Below are 18799 nucleotides of genomic sequence, written 5' to 3'. Positions count from 1 at the left end.
TATATATATATATCTCTTATTAGAGAACCTGAAGCCAAGCCATACAGACTTACAAAATATATCCTACGTATACTTTTAAAAGAAATCTAACTTCACTCTGAAAGAAGTATATAATTTTACAAACTGGATGTCTTCTAGTTTTTTTCTTAATAAATAACATCTACAGCAACACAACATTTTGCCAGAAATATCTTTCATTTCTTTACTAGCAGATATATGCAACCACATACCTAAAATTAAACAACTGGAACATAGGCACCTATATACAAAGAATTCCATTCTCCCTATGATGGGAATTCACTAATTTTTTTCTCCCTTGTTCCAACATTTCTCAAGAATGATTATGTATGGGTTTTACTCACAAGGGTACATGGCGTTGCTCAGGATCAGCTCTGGTCAGTTCTTCCTCTTCAATATCAGACTCTCCTCCTGAACTACTGTCAGTGACGTCTGAGTCAAATGCTCGTTCACTGCACCTCAAGTTGGCTATACCACTAGCTGTAAATCTCTCCAATTCTTCTGAAATCGAATCACTTTTCAGGAAATTGCTAAGTCCCTCTGAAGTGGTGGTCTCACTGGCAGCTTTTCTCAGTGCAGCTTCAGCCTTTCGAGTCAGCATCAACTGGCTCCGGGGCCTCAAGGATTCCAAGTTTGGCAGTTTGCTCAAAGTTTTCTCTAAAAATCCACCCAGCTGATGCTGTATATGCCTCTCCACCTGCTTGGCTTGCACAACCTGTAAGCGCTTCTGTAACCTGCGGGCACGGCTCTCAATATCAGCCTGCCTCCGTAGTAAAGCTGTTATCCTTGTGTCAGAATCTAAAGCACTGAAAAGTATGGAAGACAGGGGAGACTTTTTATCCTCTAATTTGACACCCCCCAAGTTAGAACTGGAGTCTGTGCCAGGTGATAACCTACTGCTTCCTTGAAGTGCCGGTTGTTCCATGGAATTTACAGAAGATTTGTTTGCAGTGCTATTATTGCTAAATATAGTTGTGTGTTCTACATCAAGGCTTCTATGTGGAAGAGTGCAATTGGTCATACCCCCCTTCAAGTCCCCAGATTCAGATGCCACCACTTCACCCCCTTGAAGAGAAGATGAAGTGAGAGCTCGTTTTCCCCCATTGAGGGGACTGGAATTGTCATGATCAGAATGTGTTGAACTTTTAGTCAATTTCTTAGCCAACCCATTTACAGGTGCTTGTGGCAGAGCTGTCTGACTACTCGTATTCATGGTTCTAAGATTTTCTAAGGAAAACTCCAAAACTGGCTGTCTCCCCAACAGCTCAGCTCGGAGTTCATAGGACTGAGATAAGAGAGGATGAGATTTAAGGACTGTCTGCTTGCTGAAGACACCTTGCAATTTCAACGACTCTTTTGAGGGCACAGATGTTACATCGGAGCAGAGATAAGATGCCACCAGTGGTTGCAGCTTTCCCAAGTCTTCCTTGGTAGGATTATTTCGGAAGTCTAGACTGGGATCCTCTGCAGCAATGGCTTTTCTTTTGGTTCCGTTGGCAGCAATAAGAATGTTGGCGTTGCCGTTATTTTCGGCACTGCCAGGGGACAAAGTGGAGGATGGGGGAGCCAGTTTGAACCGGATATGGTGTGCTTCAGCTGCTGCGTCAGTGAGAGCGGGCGCCATCGCAGCCATTCAGCACAGAGAGACAGGAAGTCCAGCCTCTCCCGGTGCCGAGGCCAGCTCCACGGCCCCTTACCGCCTCCCCAGAGAACAGACTAAAAGAGAAAAAAAGAAAATGAAGTTAGAAATAAACACACATTAGAAAACAACTCACATGCTTTTAATACAAATACTACTTGAGGCTATAATCCAAATTGCCTCCAGAAACAAAAACACTAAGACTAATCTGGATACCTTGATACTCCTATATTGGGGGATGGGGAGGGGGAGACAGTGTATGACAATCCTTGCAGAGAAAGAATGCCATCCTTCTTTTTTGTCACTTGCTACCATAGACTGAAAGTAGCCAAATAAAAGTTCCATTCTGAAAGAATCAGATTGTTAAAGGTTAAATCATCTGCATTGAAAAAAAACACTATAAAACTTCTCGAAATCAGGGAATTTAAAGCACATGTATGAGGACACCTGGGTGACTCAGTCGGTTGAGTGTCTAACTCTTGATTTCAGCTCAGGTCATGATCTCTGGGTCGTGGGATGGAGTCCAGCATCCTTCTCTCCCTCTCCCATCTGCCCCTACCCTCACTTGCATATTCTTACTCTCTAAAACAAATAAATCTTTAAAAATAAAGAAAATGTATCAAAGCAAACATAGCAATTAAACAGAAAAGAATTAGTAAGGCAGTCCCCATTACTGCTAAAAAAGCTTGTATGCTAAACAGTTCTGTGCATTACTCTAACCAGAGAATCCAGTGCTTATCAGCTTCTCACTTCTCTGAAAAACCCCTCACACTACAAACTGAATTACCAGTTTGCTTCATCCAATTTCTCTTTCACTGTCTTTATAGTACAGCCAGCCCACCTCTCAAATGGCCCAACACATTTATTTTCCTTTACCTCAAAACTTTTTTTTTAAATCTAATTAACTATATCCAACATGAGGCTCAAACTCACCACCCTGAGATCAAGAGTCATATGCTCCTCTGAGCTGACCAGGCACTCCCTTTACCCCAAAACTTCTTGAAAGAATTGTATAAATAGCTGCCTCTAAACTTTTCACTCACAATCTGGCTTCTAAACCTACTGCTCTGGGGACCCCTGGGTGGCTCAGTGGTTTAGCACCTGCCTTTGGCCCAGGGTGCGATCCTGGAGTCCCGGGACTCGCATTGGGCTCCCAGCATGGAGCCTGCTTCTTCCTGTGTCTCTCTGCCTATCATGAATAAATAAAATCTTTAAATAAACAAACAAACAAACCTACTGCTCTGGCAAAGGGCACTAGTAATCTCATCATCAAATCCAACGGTCAACTCTCAAGCCCCCAATCTATGAGACTTCTCTGAAGCATTAGGTAGTGCTGACCATCTCATTCATCTTGAAATGCTCCTTTCCTGATGTCCTTTATACCAAGGTCCCTTCTGCCCTTTTCTTTCTCAACTCACTTCCTTTGCAGTAACTACCTAGTACAGCAAGGCCTCCTAACACTCGAAAAACTTGCTGAGCTTCACTAATCAATATTCCCACCTCTATGATCCTCAAGCTTCCTGAAACTCAAAATTCACTCTCTTCTTCCAATACATTCTCATCCTGTTTTATAATCTCAGGTAATGGCATTGCTTGCATTTAGCAGCCCAAGCTAAGAACCTCAGTCATTTTCTACATCCTCTTGGACTTATCTGGTCTGAGATCAAAGGAATTTATATAGAGCTAATAAGACAACTATCTTTTTAAGATTTATTTATTTGTTTATTTATTTATTTATTCAGAGAGAGAGCAAGAGAGAGGCAGAGACACAGGCAGAGGGAGAAGCAGGCTCCGTGCAGGAAGCCTGATGTGGGACTCGATCCCGGATCTCCAGGATCACACCCCGGGCTGCAGGCCTAAACCGCTGCACCACCGGGACTGCCCGACAACTATTTTTAAATTGTTTTTTTTAATTTCAATGTAGTTAACACAGTGGTATATTAGTCTCAGGTACACAATACAATGATTCAACAATTCCATACGTCACTCAGTGCTCATCACAAGTGCCCTTAATCCCTATCAACTATTTACCCATCCTCTCCTCACCTCCCATCTGATAACCATCAGTTTGTTCTTTACAATTAAAAGTGTTTCTTGATTTCTCTTATTTCTTCCCCTTTGCTTATTTGTTTCTTAAATTCCACAAATGAGTGAAATCATATGGTATCGGTCTTCCTCTGACTTATTACACTTACGCATTATATTCTCTAGCTCCATCTATGTTGTTGCAAACGGCACAATTTCATTGTTTTGTGTGGCTGAATAATATTCCATTGTATATATACACCACATACATGAATGATGAATGAGTTCATCAGTCGATGGACACTTGGGCTGTTTCCATATCTTGGCTATTGCAAACAATGCTGCTATAAACATAGGGGGCTAAGCCAGCTATTCTTTAAGCATGGTTTATAGGCTTCTTAGGAGTTTGCATTTTCAGGAGTCCACAAGATCAAAGCTATTTTCCTATTAATACAAAAACATTATTTGTCTCTTCTCACTGCACTGAAGTCTGCAATAAGAGTACAAAACTAAGGCTAAGCAAAACTGTTGGTACCTTACCATAAATCAACACAGAGGCATCAAATTGTACTGACAATCACTGGTCATTATATTCTCTACTCATTTAGTTTAAAAAAAAAAAAAAAGAAAGTCCATTCCACCAAACAATGTCTTTGATGAAATTATGAATCTTAATAAGTCTCCAAACTTTAATATATATATATATATATATTTAGTATACATTTTTAAATACTGTGTGATAAAAGGAAAAGTGCACAGAAAACAACTTCTGCTGCTTTAAGGTCTGAGAAAAAGCACTACAAAACTGAGTTGCAAACTGAACTGGAAGCATTTTTCAAAGAACACTATTTTTACTTGGCAGAAAAATATGGTTATTCAGACTTAAGTTGTTAGTAGATATTTTCTCAAAAATGAACAAAGTGAACCTGTCACTTCAAGAAAAACCACTGATGTTTGTTGCCAATGATAAAATCTGAGTTTTCAAGCAAAAGTAAATATTTTGAAAACTGGTATCCACCATGAGCTTGAACATTTCCCCAATACTTACAAATCTTGTTTCTGATTAAACAGATTACTTCTAATATCAATGAATGTGAATTTTTGCTGCAATATAATGAAATGTATCAACAACTGAAGAATTGCATAACCCAGTGAATGACCAAATTACCAATGTGTGTTAGAAACTCACACATGGGTAAAAACAAATGCAAAAAATACCAATGGATTTTAACGTAGAAGAGTACAAAAAAATTAATAACGTGGTTTTAGATTCCACAGTGCAACTAACCTTTATAAAACTACTACTTGTCAAGTATGGGTTTTAGCGTCAAAGAATACCCAACTTATCTGAAAAGTCCATTAAAATATTCTTCTATTTTCCAACTATTTATCTATGTCAGGCCAGATTTTCTTTATATACTTCAACCAAAACAACCTACCACAACAGAATGTATGCTGAAGCAGAGATGAGAATTTGCCCATAAAGCCAGACATTAAAAAGATTTGCAAAAACGTATAATGATACCATTTACTAAATTTTTCTGTTCTGGTAAAAAGTTATTTTTTCATAATATGTAACGGGTTTGTCATTTTAAAATGAGTTAGTAAATAATTATTTTAAAAATATCCCGAAATTTCTAGTACACCAACCATTGATAATAACCCAGTAAAGTTTTTTGTGGTTCTCAACATTTCCTAAGAGTAAAAAGGAGCCTCCAGACCAAAAAATTTGTGAATCACTGAACTAATGCAACCTCCTCCCCAGTCAAAAAAAAAGAGAAAGGCAACTTCCAATTTGGTCAAACATTTTAATCTCCATATCAATACCAACATAGGAAGACAAGCCCTACAGGAATACACGAATATTCTTTAAAGCACGGTAATTCAAATTACTAATATTTAAAAAAAAAATCCTAATATTGAAATATTTAAGTAAATGAGTGAGAAAACCATCCATACAAATACCAGTACACTTCAAAGTCAAATTTGTCTATTCCACTATATAATTTGCTAAAAGTTTCCTTTTTTATAAAGATTTTATTTAATTATTCATGAGAGAGAGAGAGAGAGAGAGAGAGACGCACACAGGCAGAGGGAGAAGCAGGCTCCATGCAGGGAGCCTGACATAGGACTCGATCCGGGGTCTCCAGGATTAGGCCCTGGGCTGAAGGCGGCACTAAACCGCTGAGCCACCCAGGCTGCCCCAAAAGTTTCTTGTTCTAAGATTGTATTTTAATGAATATCCTATGAAATAATTAGATCTTCTAGGGCATTTAGAGATTCATCCTTATGGACTTTTCTCGCATATGGCATTGTACATGTCATAAACTGTTCCATGTCTACTTTCCCAACTTGATTTTAAATTTAGTAATAATTCCTAATAATAGTATAAACAGTTGAGCTACAGGGAAACCTGGGTGGCTTAAGGGAAAACAGTTGAGCTACAGACCAAATGGCAAATGAACCAATGTTATTTGTTCAAAATATGCTGAGTTGGTTTTATAACATGCAAAGGATTTTCTCCCATAAACAAAAAATCACTATCAAGTCTTTCCCATCAATTCCATCTTCTCTTTTGAAATGACATCAATACATAGTTGATACTTACAATGAAGAAAGGCAAGTTAGAAGATCATCAATACAACATGTGAGAAGAGTAGTTGTAGCCTACTAACCCAGAGCTCTGCAGTAAGTCTCAGCCAATGGCAGGAAACAGCCTCCCCGTGGGGACCCAGGCAAGGACACAGATGTTACATAGCTTACACAAAACTTAGGAAAATCCCGGCTCACCCAGCACACATAAAGAAGGTCATAATTAACATCACACCACAGAAAGTACTTAAGGCGTAAACATTCCAAAGTTATTTTAGAATTATACAATTCCTTAAAGTTCACAACTTAAAGAAAAATCTGCTGGCTCAAATCCCAACTCTTTCAAGATTTCTCTGACCCTCTGAAACTACATCTGTGAACTTGACATTAATCACGTACATCTCAAAGGCAAGAGTTTATTTTGTTTATACACGCTCTCCTTGGTCTCAATATCCCCACAGGATGCACTGCAAAGAGTAGTTACTAAAACAATCATCTAAATAAGGGAGGGTGAAAAGGAGAAAAGTGGGGGAAAAGAAACCTCTTCAGAAGAAATCCATTCCTAACTCCAAAATCTTTATCTCTCTATATCAAAACAATACTGTTAAAAAAAAAAAAAAAAAAAAGATTGAAATCTCCATCCTTCCCCTTTACGGACTTGAAATACTATGCTATTCAAAATTGCCCCCAAAGGCATTCACTTTGTTGAAGTAAGGGGAACAGGTCTGGCTTCATTCTGGCTCTACCCTCATTTAAATTTAATTATGCTGTTCCTCAATTTCCTCATATGCAAATGACAGCCTTCTGCAAATGACAAGGCTGCTTGCCTGATGATTAAATAAAATACTTTCAATTACTTAGCCTAGTGCCTGACACAAACACTGATTATTTGTCTATTGTTATAACCTATAGACAAAGAGCAAATATAAAAGGAATAAATAAATTTCAGTAAGACTTCTTAATGCACAGGAAAATTTTAAAGCAAATAATTCCCTAAAACCACTTACTAGAGGACCCATGCACATAAAAATGGACATGGCAAATCTAGTTAGCACTCAATATTAGCTATAACTGCTATAAACTACCAAAGCTTAGGACTTTTCTTCAATTTTTGCTATATGTTTAGATTTACTTTTTTTTTTTTCTTTTTTTTTTTTAGAGAAAGAGAGCTAGAACACAAAGGAGGGGTGGAGAAGGAGAAGGAGAGAAGAGAATTCTGCTGGGCGTGGAGCCTGATCTCTTGATCAGGGGGGGCTTGATCTCACTGAGATTGTGACCTGAGCTGAAACCAGAGTAGGATGCTTAACTAACTGAGCCACCCAGGTGTCCCTAGATTTACTTTTAATATTTAATACTTCATAATGCTTACAATAAAAAGAAAGCAAACCAAATGCCAAACAATTCACTTAAATTATGCAATAGCCATACAATGGAATACTATGCAACCATAAATAATAACAATGTAAAACTATATTTAGTGACTTGAAAAAGTGCTTGCTCCACTGTTAAATAAAAAAATAAGTGTTGGGACACCTGGGTGGCTCAGAGGTTAAGCATCTGCCTTCTGCTCAGGGCATGATTTCAGGGTCCTGGGATCGAGTCCTGCATTCGGCTCCCCACAGGGAACCTACTTCTCCCTCTGCCTGTGTCTCTGTCTCTCTGTGTGTCTCTCATGAATAAATAAAACCTTTAAAAAAATAATAATTTTCAAAAATAAAAAGGTATTAAAAAAACAAAACGTATACTGTGGACTCATTTTTGTTTAAAAAAAAGTAGGTGGTAAGGTTCTTTTGTTTTTTTGTTTTCTAGCATATATGTCTCCATCATAAACACATATTACCTGGAAAACAGAAGGAAAAGATGCAAAAAGAAAATAATGCAAACTCTTAAAGAACCAAAAAACTTGAATAAGGTAAAATGTCATGGTAACTTTCATAAATTTAACATACTGAGCAAAATGTTGATTAAAGCAATGATTCCCATCCCACTTGAGTCCCAAAAGCTTCACTCCACAACAATTTAAAGCAGAGAAAGACTCTCAAACTTAAGCAGTTTTACAAAAACAGAACAGCTTATGATAAATAACTTTTCTCCAAAGAATACAAAGCATTAAAAGCTATAATTAACTTATTAATCCTCATAACAACCTGGGCAGTAGGTTTCAGGCTGGGATTATAACTTCCAATTTACTAGTAAAGATAGACTATAAAGTTGTACTGTACATTCAGAATACAGAAATCTAAAATATCCCAATTTGTAGCCCATCTAATAAACCACAATCTGACAAATACAGATGAGCTAATGTATCTGTTGTCACTGACATTAAGATTCTGCAGTAAACTTGAAGACACCCTCCCAAAAAAGAGGGGGGCTATAGAAGATTGAGCTAGGTATTAGTGATTTCCCTCCCAGTTCCAAGAAAGCATTTTGGGGACTGGAAGATGTCAGATGGGTTCAGCAGGCAAACACATTTGGGGAAAACTGTCCTGGTAGAGATACACAATGCACTTCATCAGACTGAATAGTCAAAATGTTTGCCTTTACCAAACCAAATAAATACCCCCCCCATTAGATCTAATAGTATCTTGCAGAATACTATTCTGAGGGATACAAGTTGGGATAAAGTTGAAATATGTGACATTCAAGGTCTCTTCCTATGCTTATGATTCTATTAGTCTAAACTGCAATATAGGTTCACGGAAAAACTTCCACCTACCACTAATAGCACTTGGGAAACAAAAATATACTCCTAGGGCAATTTCTCAATCCCAGCACTATTACCATTTTATGCCAAATAATTTTGTGGTGGGGGGAGGGGCCTCTTCTGTGTGTTGTAGGGTTTTTAGTAGTATCCCAGGCTCCACCCACTAGATGCCAGTGGTGCCCTTCTACCAGTTATGACAACCAAAACTGCCTCCAGACATGTCAGATGTCCCCTAGGGGGCAAAATCACACGTTCCAATAGAAAACCACTGCCTAGAGACAAACTTTATACATATAGATGCATTCTTCTTCTTCTTTTTTTAATCTACTGTCCACACAGATGTATTCTTTCCAGAAAGCAAAATCTATCCAGCTGCTTCAGATACTTCAAGTCAGAACTAACTCCACACCTACAAATGAAAACTTTTGCTTTATTCCTTTAAAGTCCCAAGGCAGGACTCCAGGCACACAAAAACAATCTGACAGCATCCACCTTGCAGAAACGTTGATAGGCTGCAAAGATCCAAGGGGAGGGGTTTGGCCATTTGGCTGGCCAACAAAACCACACTTTTCACTGCAAACAGAAGCACAAATCAGACGGGGAAGAAAAGTTTGCCCATACTGTGGCTTCTACTAGCCTCTTCCTCACTCTGCACAAAGGAAATAGGAGGAGGAAAGGTGGCTAGGGAACACTGGTTGTCAACATTTCAACTGAAACTAGAAAATTAGCTAAAATGTCATCATGCAAAAGGCTAAGTCAAGAGAATGGTAATGTGGCATTCTAGTGAAAGGAAATGGCATTGGGAAAAGGTAAGGCTGTGGGAAAACATAGGACATCCTGGAGGTTAAAAGAAATGATCAATTTGCTTGAAATATAAAGCATATTTTAATGGAGGAAATAGTACAGAAAAAAGTGGAAAGGCAGTTTGAAGCCAGATCATTAATGGACAACCTTGAATAGCCAGCCTTTACTCACACTTAAAGGCAGCAGAATGTCATTAAAGGTTTTTCAAATAAGGAGTGACACATCAGAACTGTGCTTTAGAGATCAGGTGAACAGGATGGATTAAAATAAAGTAAAAAGGCAAAGAGCACTTATGTAGCTGCTGCAATAATCCAGACAGGTGCAATAAGGAGCACAACTAAGGTGGCTATCACAGCAGAATCAGCTTGCTGATTTTCCTCCAAACTTAAACCCAGAAACTGGAAAGGGCTAAAGTCTGCAGAAGGGTCAATGACACAAACAAAATGTGAAAGCTCTTGAAGACAGAAGAGTCTCTTTTCCTTCGTAACTCTATCTTCTTCTTGATGAAATGCTTTCATTTATTTCTCATAAAGCTATTTGGGTTTGGTATATCCTCTCTATTCCTAACACTATCAACTCAAACCCAGGCCAGGGCCTCATTAACTCACATCTACGTTATGACAGCCTTGGTCTTTCAATCCGGTTCATACCTTTTTATTACCTCATTTCTCTACTCTGGAATAGCTCCTCCTGCCTTTCTCTGTAATCCAAATTCTCCAAGATGAAATTTAACACAGTATCACAGCAAGTAGATCAGGTGGAGGGGACTTGGCACTACCCCCCTTATTCCAAACTCCATCATCTTTGCCTAGGCTGCTGCTTCTATCTGGAAGACCCTTCTAACCTTTAGCCCCAAAATTTAGTATTTCAATACATAGCATTTCCACAAAACCTTTTTCCAAAGGGTTTAGATTCACATCACTCTCTTCCTGCTTAAACTGTACGATGTGCTTAAAGTCACCATCATTCAATTCAGATTATCTGAATGTTATTACCCAATTGTCAATTTATGAATTCTATTTTCATGATGACAAAGTTCCTTAGCATCCTTCTGCTCGTCACTAACTTTATCTAAAGCTTAGAACACAGTAAGCACTGTGGACACCTACTGACTGGGCTAGAGTAGTCAAGAGACAACTATAACATTTTGCTATGCAGAGAAAGTTGAAGAAAAGTTACCAAGAAATTAACACACTCGAAATAATGGGAAAGGATTTGAGATGATCCACAAAATACCTTGGATGAACCAAGTGGTACATGTACAGCTTCTCAAGTGGAAGAGAGAAAGAATGCAGCTATATAGTGATCTCTGATTAAGTATTAAAAGCTACATAACAGGACACACTGTAAAGTATTTCTTTTAGGTGGAAACAAATGTTTTGTTACGGAATACAATAGAGAATAGGAGGCAAAATTTGTATTATAAAATGAACTTATGTGGACTGCACACCACCTTAGTCCCTGACATGTTCCCAAGCCAACAGTGCTTCTTTTAACTGAATATGGTTTATAATTACTAAGAGAAACATAGCTTTGACTGGAGGATAGGTTATTATTATAACTGCTGTTTACTAACATTAACTGACCTTTTACTAGATCATTGTACTATTTTATACATATGCTCTCATTTAATCCTCACAACATTATAAAGCAAGTACTCTTATTCTCACTTTATAGATGAGGGACTCTGATACTCAAAAGTCAAGGAATGTGCCCAAGAGCAAACAAATCTCTAGTTCTAAAGACCATGCTTTTAACTACTATCATAAATAATTGGAAGGATAGGTTTAAATGGGAAGGGCCTTAATTGCTAGACACCAGACTTTGAATTTTAGTCTTGAGAGTAAAGTCAGGGAGGGAATACTAACTGAAAGCTCCAATAAACATTTTATGAAAATGCCTACAATATTCAAATCACTGTCACTAAGTAACTATAAGGATGACAAGGACCACCCAAGACTGACCCTCTGTTATGACCAAGGAATCCCAGGGAGCCACATTAAGGGGCCTTCACACAAGCAGTCAGTAGGCTCATAAAAGGCTTCCCATAGGCAGCACTACCTAAGTTAAAACCTAAATAAGTAAGGTCCAACATAACTCATAGAGCTACTTCAAGCATTCCATATCCAAACCCATTCCCTGACCCCAATACCAAATTTAAAACCAACTGCTACCATTCAACATTCCCCAAGTGAGTGAATACTAATCCCAACTACTGATTTACCATCTATCACAGATATCTCATTTAAACATATACTAATACCAAATACACATAATAAAAAGATTATAGGAGCAATTTCATTAATGCTAAAGATAAAAGGCTAGAAAGTAGATGTAAAGGTAAGCCCAGATGATAAAACACTCTGGTTTGCCTGAAGGGGTCAAGGAAGGAAAGGCTTCCAGGAAGAGAGGACATTCTGACTGAATTTTGAAGACTGAATAGGGAGGGGACAATACGTAGAATGATAGGCAAATTCATTCCATCTTTAATGCCACTCCCTTAGTTCAGAGCCTCATTATGTCCTACAGTAATTCAAGCAGTAATAATCTCCCAACTGTTCTTTCTTCCTGTCTCAGCAAACCTTCCAATCTAGCATCCACTACCGAAATGATTATTAGAAAGGAAGGAGAAAGAGAATATAAAACTAACCATACTGTGCTGCTCTTAAAAATCTTTCAGTGACTCCAGGGTAAGGATGAATCCAAATTCCCCAAGAGCATATACCTGGCCCCTTTTTACACTCAGCCTCATCTCCAATCTGTCCCTACTCCAGCCACCTGAATCTTATTTATAGTTTCAGGCACCTTCCATGCCCTTGCACCTTTGCTCACACTCCTCTTTCTTTTCCAGGTTCAGCTCCAAGATCACATGCTCTTTCAAGTATTCTCCGCTCATTTTAGGTTGGTTAAGGGTCCCTCCCTCTCTAGCACCTTACCTGCACCTCCATGACACCCTGGGCAGCAACTCATAATGTAATATAAAATTCCCAGTCTTGTCTGTCCCCTCTTTCCCTAGATTATATACTTCTTAAAAAAAAAGAAAAAAAGACAGACAGACAGACAGACAGACGGGGTAGAGGGAGGGTTATAGCTTGTTTAAGCTCTATCCACTACATGTAGCACCATGCCTGGCAGAAAGAAGACCAATACACGTTAGGTAATCTGAGCATTATATGTTGAATGCATCAAATGGAGATTTATGAAGTTAGTGGGGATGTCTGATCATAAAGTGGTAACAACCTAAGGAGAAGCAGGCATCAACTGAATCCAGGACAGACTTCATCTACCTCAAGTTCCAGTTATTTTACAATCCAAGCACTTGCACTCAGACTGGTAGGTAAACTTTTTAAATGTACTTTTTAAACTATTAAATTTGGTTACAGAAGTCTTTTGAAATCAGTATCTATAAAAATTTTTAATGCAATTACCCAGGAATTAAGCCATTTACCTAGTAACTGCATTTCTAGGAACCTATCCAACAGAAATACTCTCATAGATAAAGAAATATGCAAAATTCTTTTACTGAAGAATTGTAATGAGAAAAAAAAAAAAAAACCCTAAACTTAAAGACACACTAGAATACTATCAGCTTTTTAAAGAGAACTGCATGTTAATTTGAAACATATCTAAGATATAGCTACATGAAAAAAAAAAGCCACATGACAAGTTTAATTCCATTTGTATTTAAAAACATATAAAAAGAAAATTGTTTCAAAAGGTGACTATGTATCAGAATACTTATCGGCATTTATCCTATTCTACCCTATCGTTTGAAGTCGAATTTCCTACCAATCTAGCTCACAAAAGAAAGAAAAACGTATTTTTATCTCATTTCTTTCTAACAAACTCTATAATACAAATGTTTCTGACCAATCCTAAAACCAGACACTGCTTGAAGGGTTCAAGCAATTCAAAAGCAAATAGATGATTTGGGGAGGGAGTGGTCCTTGATCAAATTCTAAGGATCTCATTGAAACCTACCTTTATCTCTTAAGAGTTTTGAATTAATGATAAAAAAAAAAAATTAACTTTCCCAGTGCCAGGAAAATGTTTAAAGTTAATAAATACTAACATCCTTTTTTCATTCCCTTGGGAGGCCAAAGGGAAAACTAAGAGGTAAGCAATAAATCAGTAACTGCAAAAAAACAGCAGTCCAACTTTTCTGATATATGGTTGAGGTCTTCAAACATCCTCAGTTCTCCATGGTAATATATGGACAGTTTAATGAAACTTCCCTGACAGTTCAACTCAACTAGTATTTCTACAAACCCTCTCTACTAGCAAACATCAGAAACTAAACTAATTAGCTTTCACCTTTATCCCTTCACACTCTCTGGTGGAGGTGCTAATAAGCAGTCACAAAGGCCAAATAGCAAGTAAGTAGCAAGAGAAAGCTTAGGTTATCAGTTTTTACCAATTTTTGGTTTAATATCCTAACAACAAAATTGTTATTCATCTGTTTTATTCAACACTTGCCCTCCAATTGAATTTAACCTTAAGCTGCTCCCTTTTAAAATAGAAATTAAAAGGTGAGGGACTCTATTAAGTTTGACACCACTCAAGCAACATTTTCCAAACAAGGGCAGGATATGCTGTACTTAAAATTCAGAATGAGGTCTCATTTGGGATTCCTGTTCAAGTAACAAGAACCAGAGTTTTTGATAACATTTAGATAAAACTGCACTGAATTTACCTCCACCTTACATTTCCTGACACTCAAAAGCTTGGGGGGGAAGGGGATAAACGTAATTCTAAAAAAAATTACAACTAGAGAAAAAAGAGCAAGTTTGCAATCAACAACAATAAAATGTATAGCTAAGTAATTCTCAGCTAAACAACTCTCCAGTAGGGTCAGGCATTCAAATGTTAAAATCTTATGGAACTAGCTTAAAATCTTGGAAAAGCAAGGCTTGCAGAAGGTAACATTTATTAAACAGCTACTATTTGCCGGACACTGCTACCCATCAAAAGAACAAGAATTTAAACGTTTCCATGTTGAAAGGCCTCTTGGCATAAAAATTTTAAATCTTCATATACAATCTTTAAGTTTCTCTTACAAACTACCCAAGCTTGTTTTACATTCATGCACATGAGTTTTGCTCTCTAGACTGACGTTGGTTTCCTCAAACTCTGCATCTTCAGCTTCGCCTTTATTCTATCAAAGACATGATGATGAAGGTTAACACATAAAAAACACTTATTTCAGTTCTTTTTGGAAAATCACAACAAGTGGCTTATTTTCTTCTATATATTTTACCCTACCTTGTAAAAGACAAGCATATGGCGTAACGGAGGAACAAATGATAACTGGCTAACAATGAATGACTCTTATACACATAACGTCTTTTTCCTATGACCCACAATCTACAAGTAACACCTAAGAATACCACTTACCTTCTACCCCTTCTTGTGGCCTTCAAAACTGAGTTGGCGACCTCCGTTACAGTGGGATATTTGTCTTCTCTAATTCATACTGTCTTTTCTAACCATTATTGTGGTTCACTGAGTTTTGATCTCACATTCAAGGGACTAGGAAGTACTGATGAAAAAGTCTTATTTTGAGTTATGAATTATTGCACTCGGAGGAGTATTTTTGTACAACTTTTAGTATGCCCAGAGGCTAATACGCATTTATTAGGATAGAAACTATAATTCAAACATACATCTTCAGAATGCATCATGAAGACTCAAAAACTAGTCTGAATTTAGATTTCCAGAAAGTATTTAAAGTCCTATTTTAGGGAAAGGACATGGTCCAAGTACTCTTTGCACTGACACAGTAGGCAGGCCAGGTGTTCGGGCCATTTTATTTGAGACACCTGCACTGTACTACTTCATAAAGTGATCAAGTAAAAGGGCACAAAACTAAAATATGCTTCCTGAGACATAGAACAGTCTAACCAATCAAGGCAGAAACTTATTTAAAATAGAGAAAGAGGGTGGTGAAAGGTACTTGAAAACTCTAAAACCACTCAATGATGAGATTTGTTCTGGGGTAATCCACCAAAGACCACATACCTAGTATGTATGCATCATTCCCTCCTTTCCAAACTCGGGACAGATCCTTGGGGGGGGGGGGGGGATTATCAATTTTTAAAAATCAATCTCTCTCTCTTCAGGAAGGAAGTCACTTAGTTTCTTTATTTTAATGGCCTCACCAAGAAGAAAAAATAACCCCTACCACCCCCCACCCCCAGCCCAAGGAAGCGGACTAAATATAAGAGGAATAAGCAGTACTCTTTAAACAAAGGCTTTTCAATAACTGTTTAGAAGATCCAATATGGACTAGCATGTTTTTTACATTTTAAAAGTGTTTTTCCAAGCAAGACCACTAAGCTTTATACCACTCAATGCTAAAATACCTCCTCAAACCGGCATCACCACCTATAATGGCCTTATGTTTACAGATTACATAACTCAGGTTATGTCAAACAGAACAAATCTAAAACTTGTTATTCACCTTAAAATACAATTAAAATCTGTGGTCAACCCAATAAGACATAGAGACACTGGTTACAGTGTATCATTACTAAAGAAGGGAAGAGTATTGGCAGTGTTTGAAGAAGATAAAAATGAGGGTATTTTCCTTTCTTCTCACCTTGATAAAAGCTCAAAAGCGAACTAGGCTTACTCATTTTCCAGCTTCCAGAATTTTCCTCAGCGGGATAATGATAAGTCTAACAATCAAAGAATGTTCTGCAGGTTTAACCACAGAAATAACATGTGTAGGCAGGAATAAAGAAAATCAGGCAAAAATTTAACATCTCACTTTGGTAAAGCACAGAAGTCAAATACTAATGCTCTGGATAAAACTTTCAGGAAAGATGCAGGGGCACTTCTAAATACTTCATTCAACAGATTCATGTAAGTCAAGGGACCAAAAACCCTGCCTTACCTCAAAACTGTCAGTAATTAATTGATCACTTTCTTAATTGTCTACAGCCACAAGTCAAAATGGTTATTTTATATTTAATTAAATGTAGCAGTCATCAGAAACCACCTTCACTACAATACAGATATTAAGAATCTTTGTCACATCTAACGTTTCCCTGGAAGTAGTACATACTTGAGAAATAAAAAGTTAATCACCTCAAATCATGAGATTAGTAATACATCAAATATGGAAAATGCCAAAGAAATTGCATAGTTTGTTGGATAAACATAGCGGAAATCGAAATCAAAATTCCATGACTGAGGACAGTTACCCCACATATAACACATTTTTTAAATTCCCAAGGGATGAGCATTTTTACCTTGCCTTATTTTTAGAACTACACATCACACCGTACATATCACATGACATGATGTAACTGTGAGCAAAGAAAATGGCCCAAACCATTAAAAATATACATAAGAGGAAATGAATCAATGCAAACTTAAGAATCAATTACATTTCATTTTTACTTTTCTAATATGTTTACTAACTCACAGCAGACTTTTTTAAATTGGGTAAGTGGCCAGTAATCTATATAAAACAAGAGAAAAATGTACTTGGTCCTTTTATAACATAGGAATTTATCCAATTATTAGAAAAATTGATATGAAGGAACATAATGAAACAACATTCTTCTAAACCTTAAGGACTAAAAGCAAAAATTCTCTGGATCAAAAATGCAACAGAAACAATGAAATACCTCTAGGTGGAAAACAATTACTCGAAAGTATTCCCTGCTGTTAGGAGAAAAGAAAAATAGTTTTAACTGACAATGCCTGCAGACAACTGAAAATTTCTAAATTGGTTAGGGCAGTTTTTATTAGAAAAGGAACCAAGTATAGCGTATAAAAGGGGGGAGGGGAAAACACACCCACTTAAGCCTTTGTAAACAGTGGTACTTAAAAGACCCAAGGAGCTGGGAAAAATCAAAACTACAGACTATTCTAAGAAACGCAAAACATATTCCAACCTACTACTTTCCATACTCGAAAGTGCTTTAGAGACAAAGTTCAGTAACAATCTATAACTATATACTGATTATGCAAGGCAAAGATTATGTAATTTTATCATTTATTATAAATATTCTCCTCTCAAAGTAAAACAACTGAAGTGTTTTATCTCCCCAATGGAGAAGGGGTAGGTTCTTCTGGGCTACAATTTAAAAATATAAACACACACCCCAAAACAAACAAAAAAAACACAATGATTGCTAGCCACGTGACAAAGGAGATGGCAACACCAGGATTGTGAATGGAGGGGAGGGAGGCGAGGCAGGAGGACTAGGGAGGTTTCTCGGAACTTTGGGCACCTCGGGATCTGGGTCTCCCGGCCCTTCAAGTACCAAACTCTAGCCCTACCAGTTGTATTGTTAACACTCTCAAATACAGTTTTATTAACAAATAACGAAAAATGCTCCAGTGGCCTCCAAAATAAAGAGGAAAAAGCAGAGGAGGAAAGAGCAATTTAAAGTGGCGCCATCATGTCACCCCCTCTCCCCCTAAGGCAATCAATAAGCAATAGTTAAGTAACGTGTTTCTCCAAAAAAACCACACTGGGATCCCGACAATGGAAAACAAAAGGATTTTTAAGTAAAACAGGAGGTTAACGTTGTTTATCGTACAGAAAACAATCGAACTATTTGCTGAAGAATCAAAAGACAGCCGGAAAACAGGCCCCCCAAACTCAGTTAAAAGCAAATAAATGCCTCTTCCTCTTTAGTTTTTTTAAAAAACAAACAAACACGTCCGCCTGAGGGAGACTAGATCTGAAAATGTAAGTGACCTCAATATACAGGCAACAAAAATAATAAATACATGAAACAAATAACCATCTGACTTAACAATCAGAGTTGTGATACACACCGTGAAACGCGCAAGATGTGTTTCGAGCAGAGAAAGGCCTTCTGCAGTCAAGAGAAGTTCAAGGCGAGAGCCAGAGTTTGTTTGGGGTTTTTTTTTACGGGAATAAATCGTGTTCTTAAGGCCGCATTTTTAAATAGAACGCCAAAGGAAAAGCTGGCGAACGAGGCGGCAGCTGGTGGGGAAGGGCCCCCGCACACCCCCGCCCTTGGGGCGACTCCCAG

The 18799-nt window shown here is 37.7% G+C and overlaps 1 protein-coding gene across 4 annotated transcripts in view; it reads right to left on the bottom strand.

Annotated features, from left to right (window-relative positions):
- The window catches only part of KANSL1 (KAT8 regulatory NSL complex subunit 1), a 185743-nt gene that overhangs the window by 136400 nt on the left and 30544 nt on the right, over positions 1-18799 (bottom strand). For all 4 annotated transcript variants that reach the window (XM_072781281.1, XM_072781284.1, XM_072781283.1 and 1 more), the window contains one exon: positions 363-1734. In XM_072781281.1, the coding sequence (XP_072637382.1) occupies positions 363-1651 (1289 nt within the window). In that variant the 5' untranslated portion in view covers positions 1652-1734. The remainder of the gene's footprint in view (positions 1-362; positions 1735-18799) is intronic.

This window comes from Canis lupus, chromosome 16 (assembly GCF_048164855.1).
Source record: "Canis lupus baileyi chromosome 16, mCanLup2.hap1, whole genome shotgun sequence".
Taxonomy (NCBI): domain Eukaryota; kingdom Metazoa; phylum Chordata; class Mammalia; order Carnivora; family Canidae; genus Canis; species Canis lupus.
Note: the sequence above shows the minus strand (reverse complement) of the source record. Positions and strands in the feature narration are given on the sequence as shown.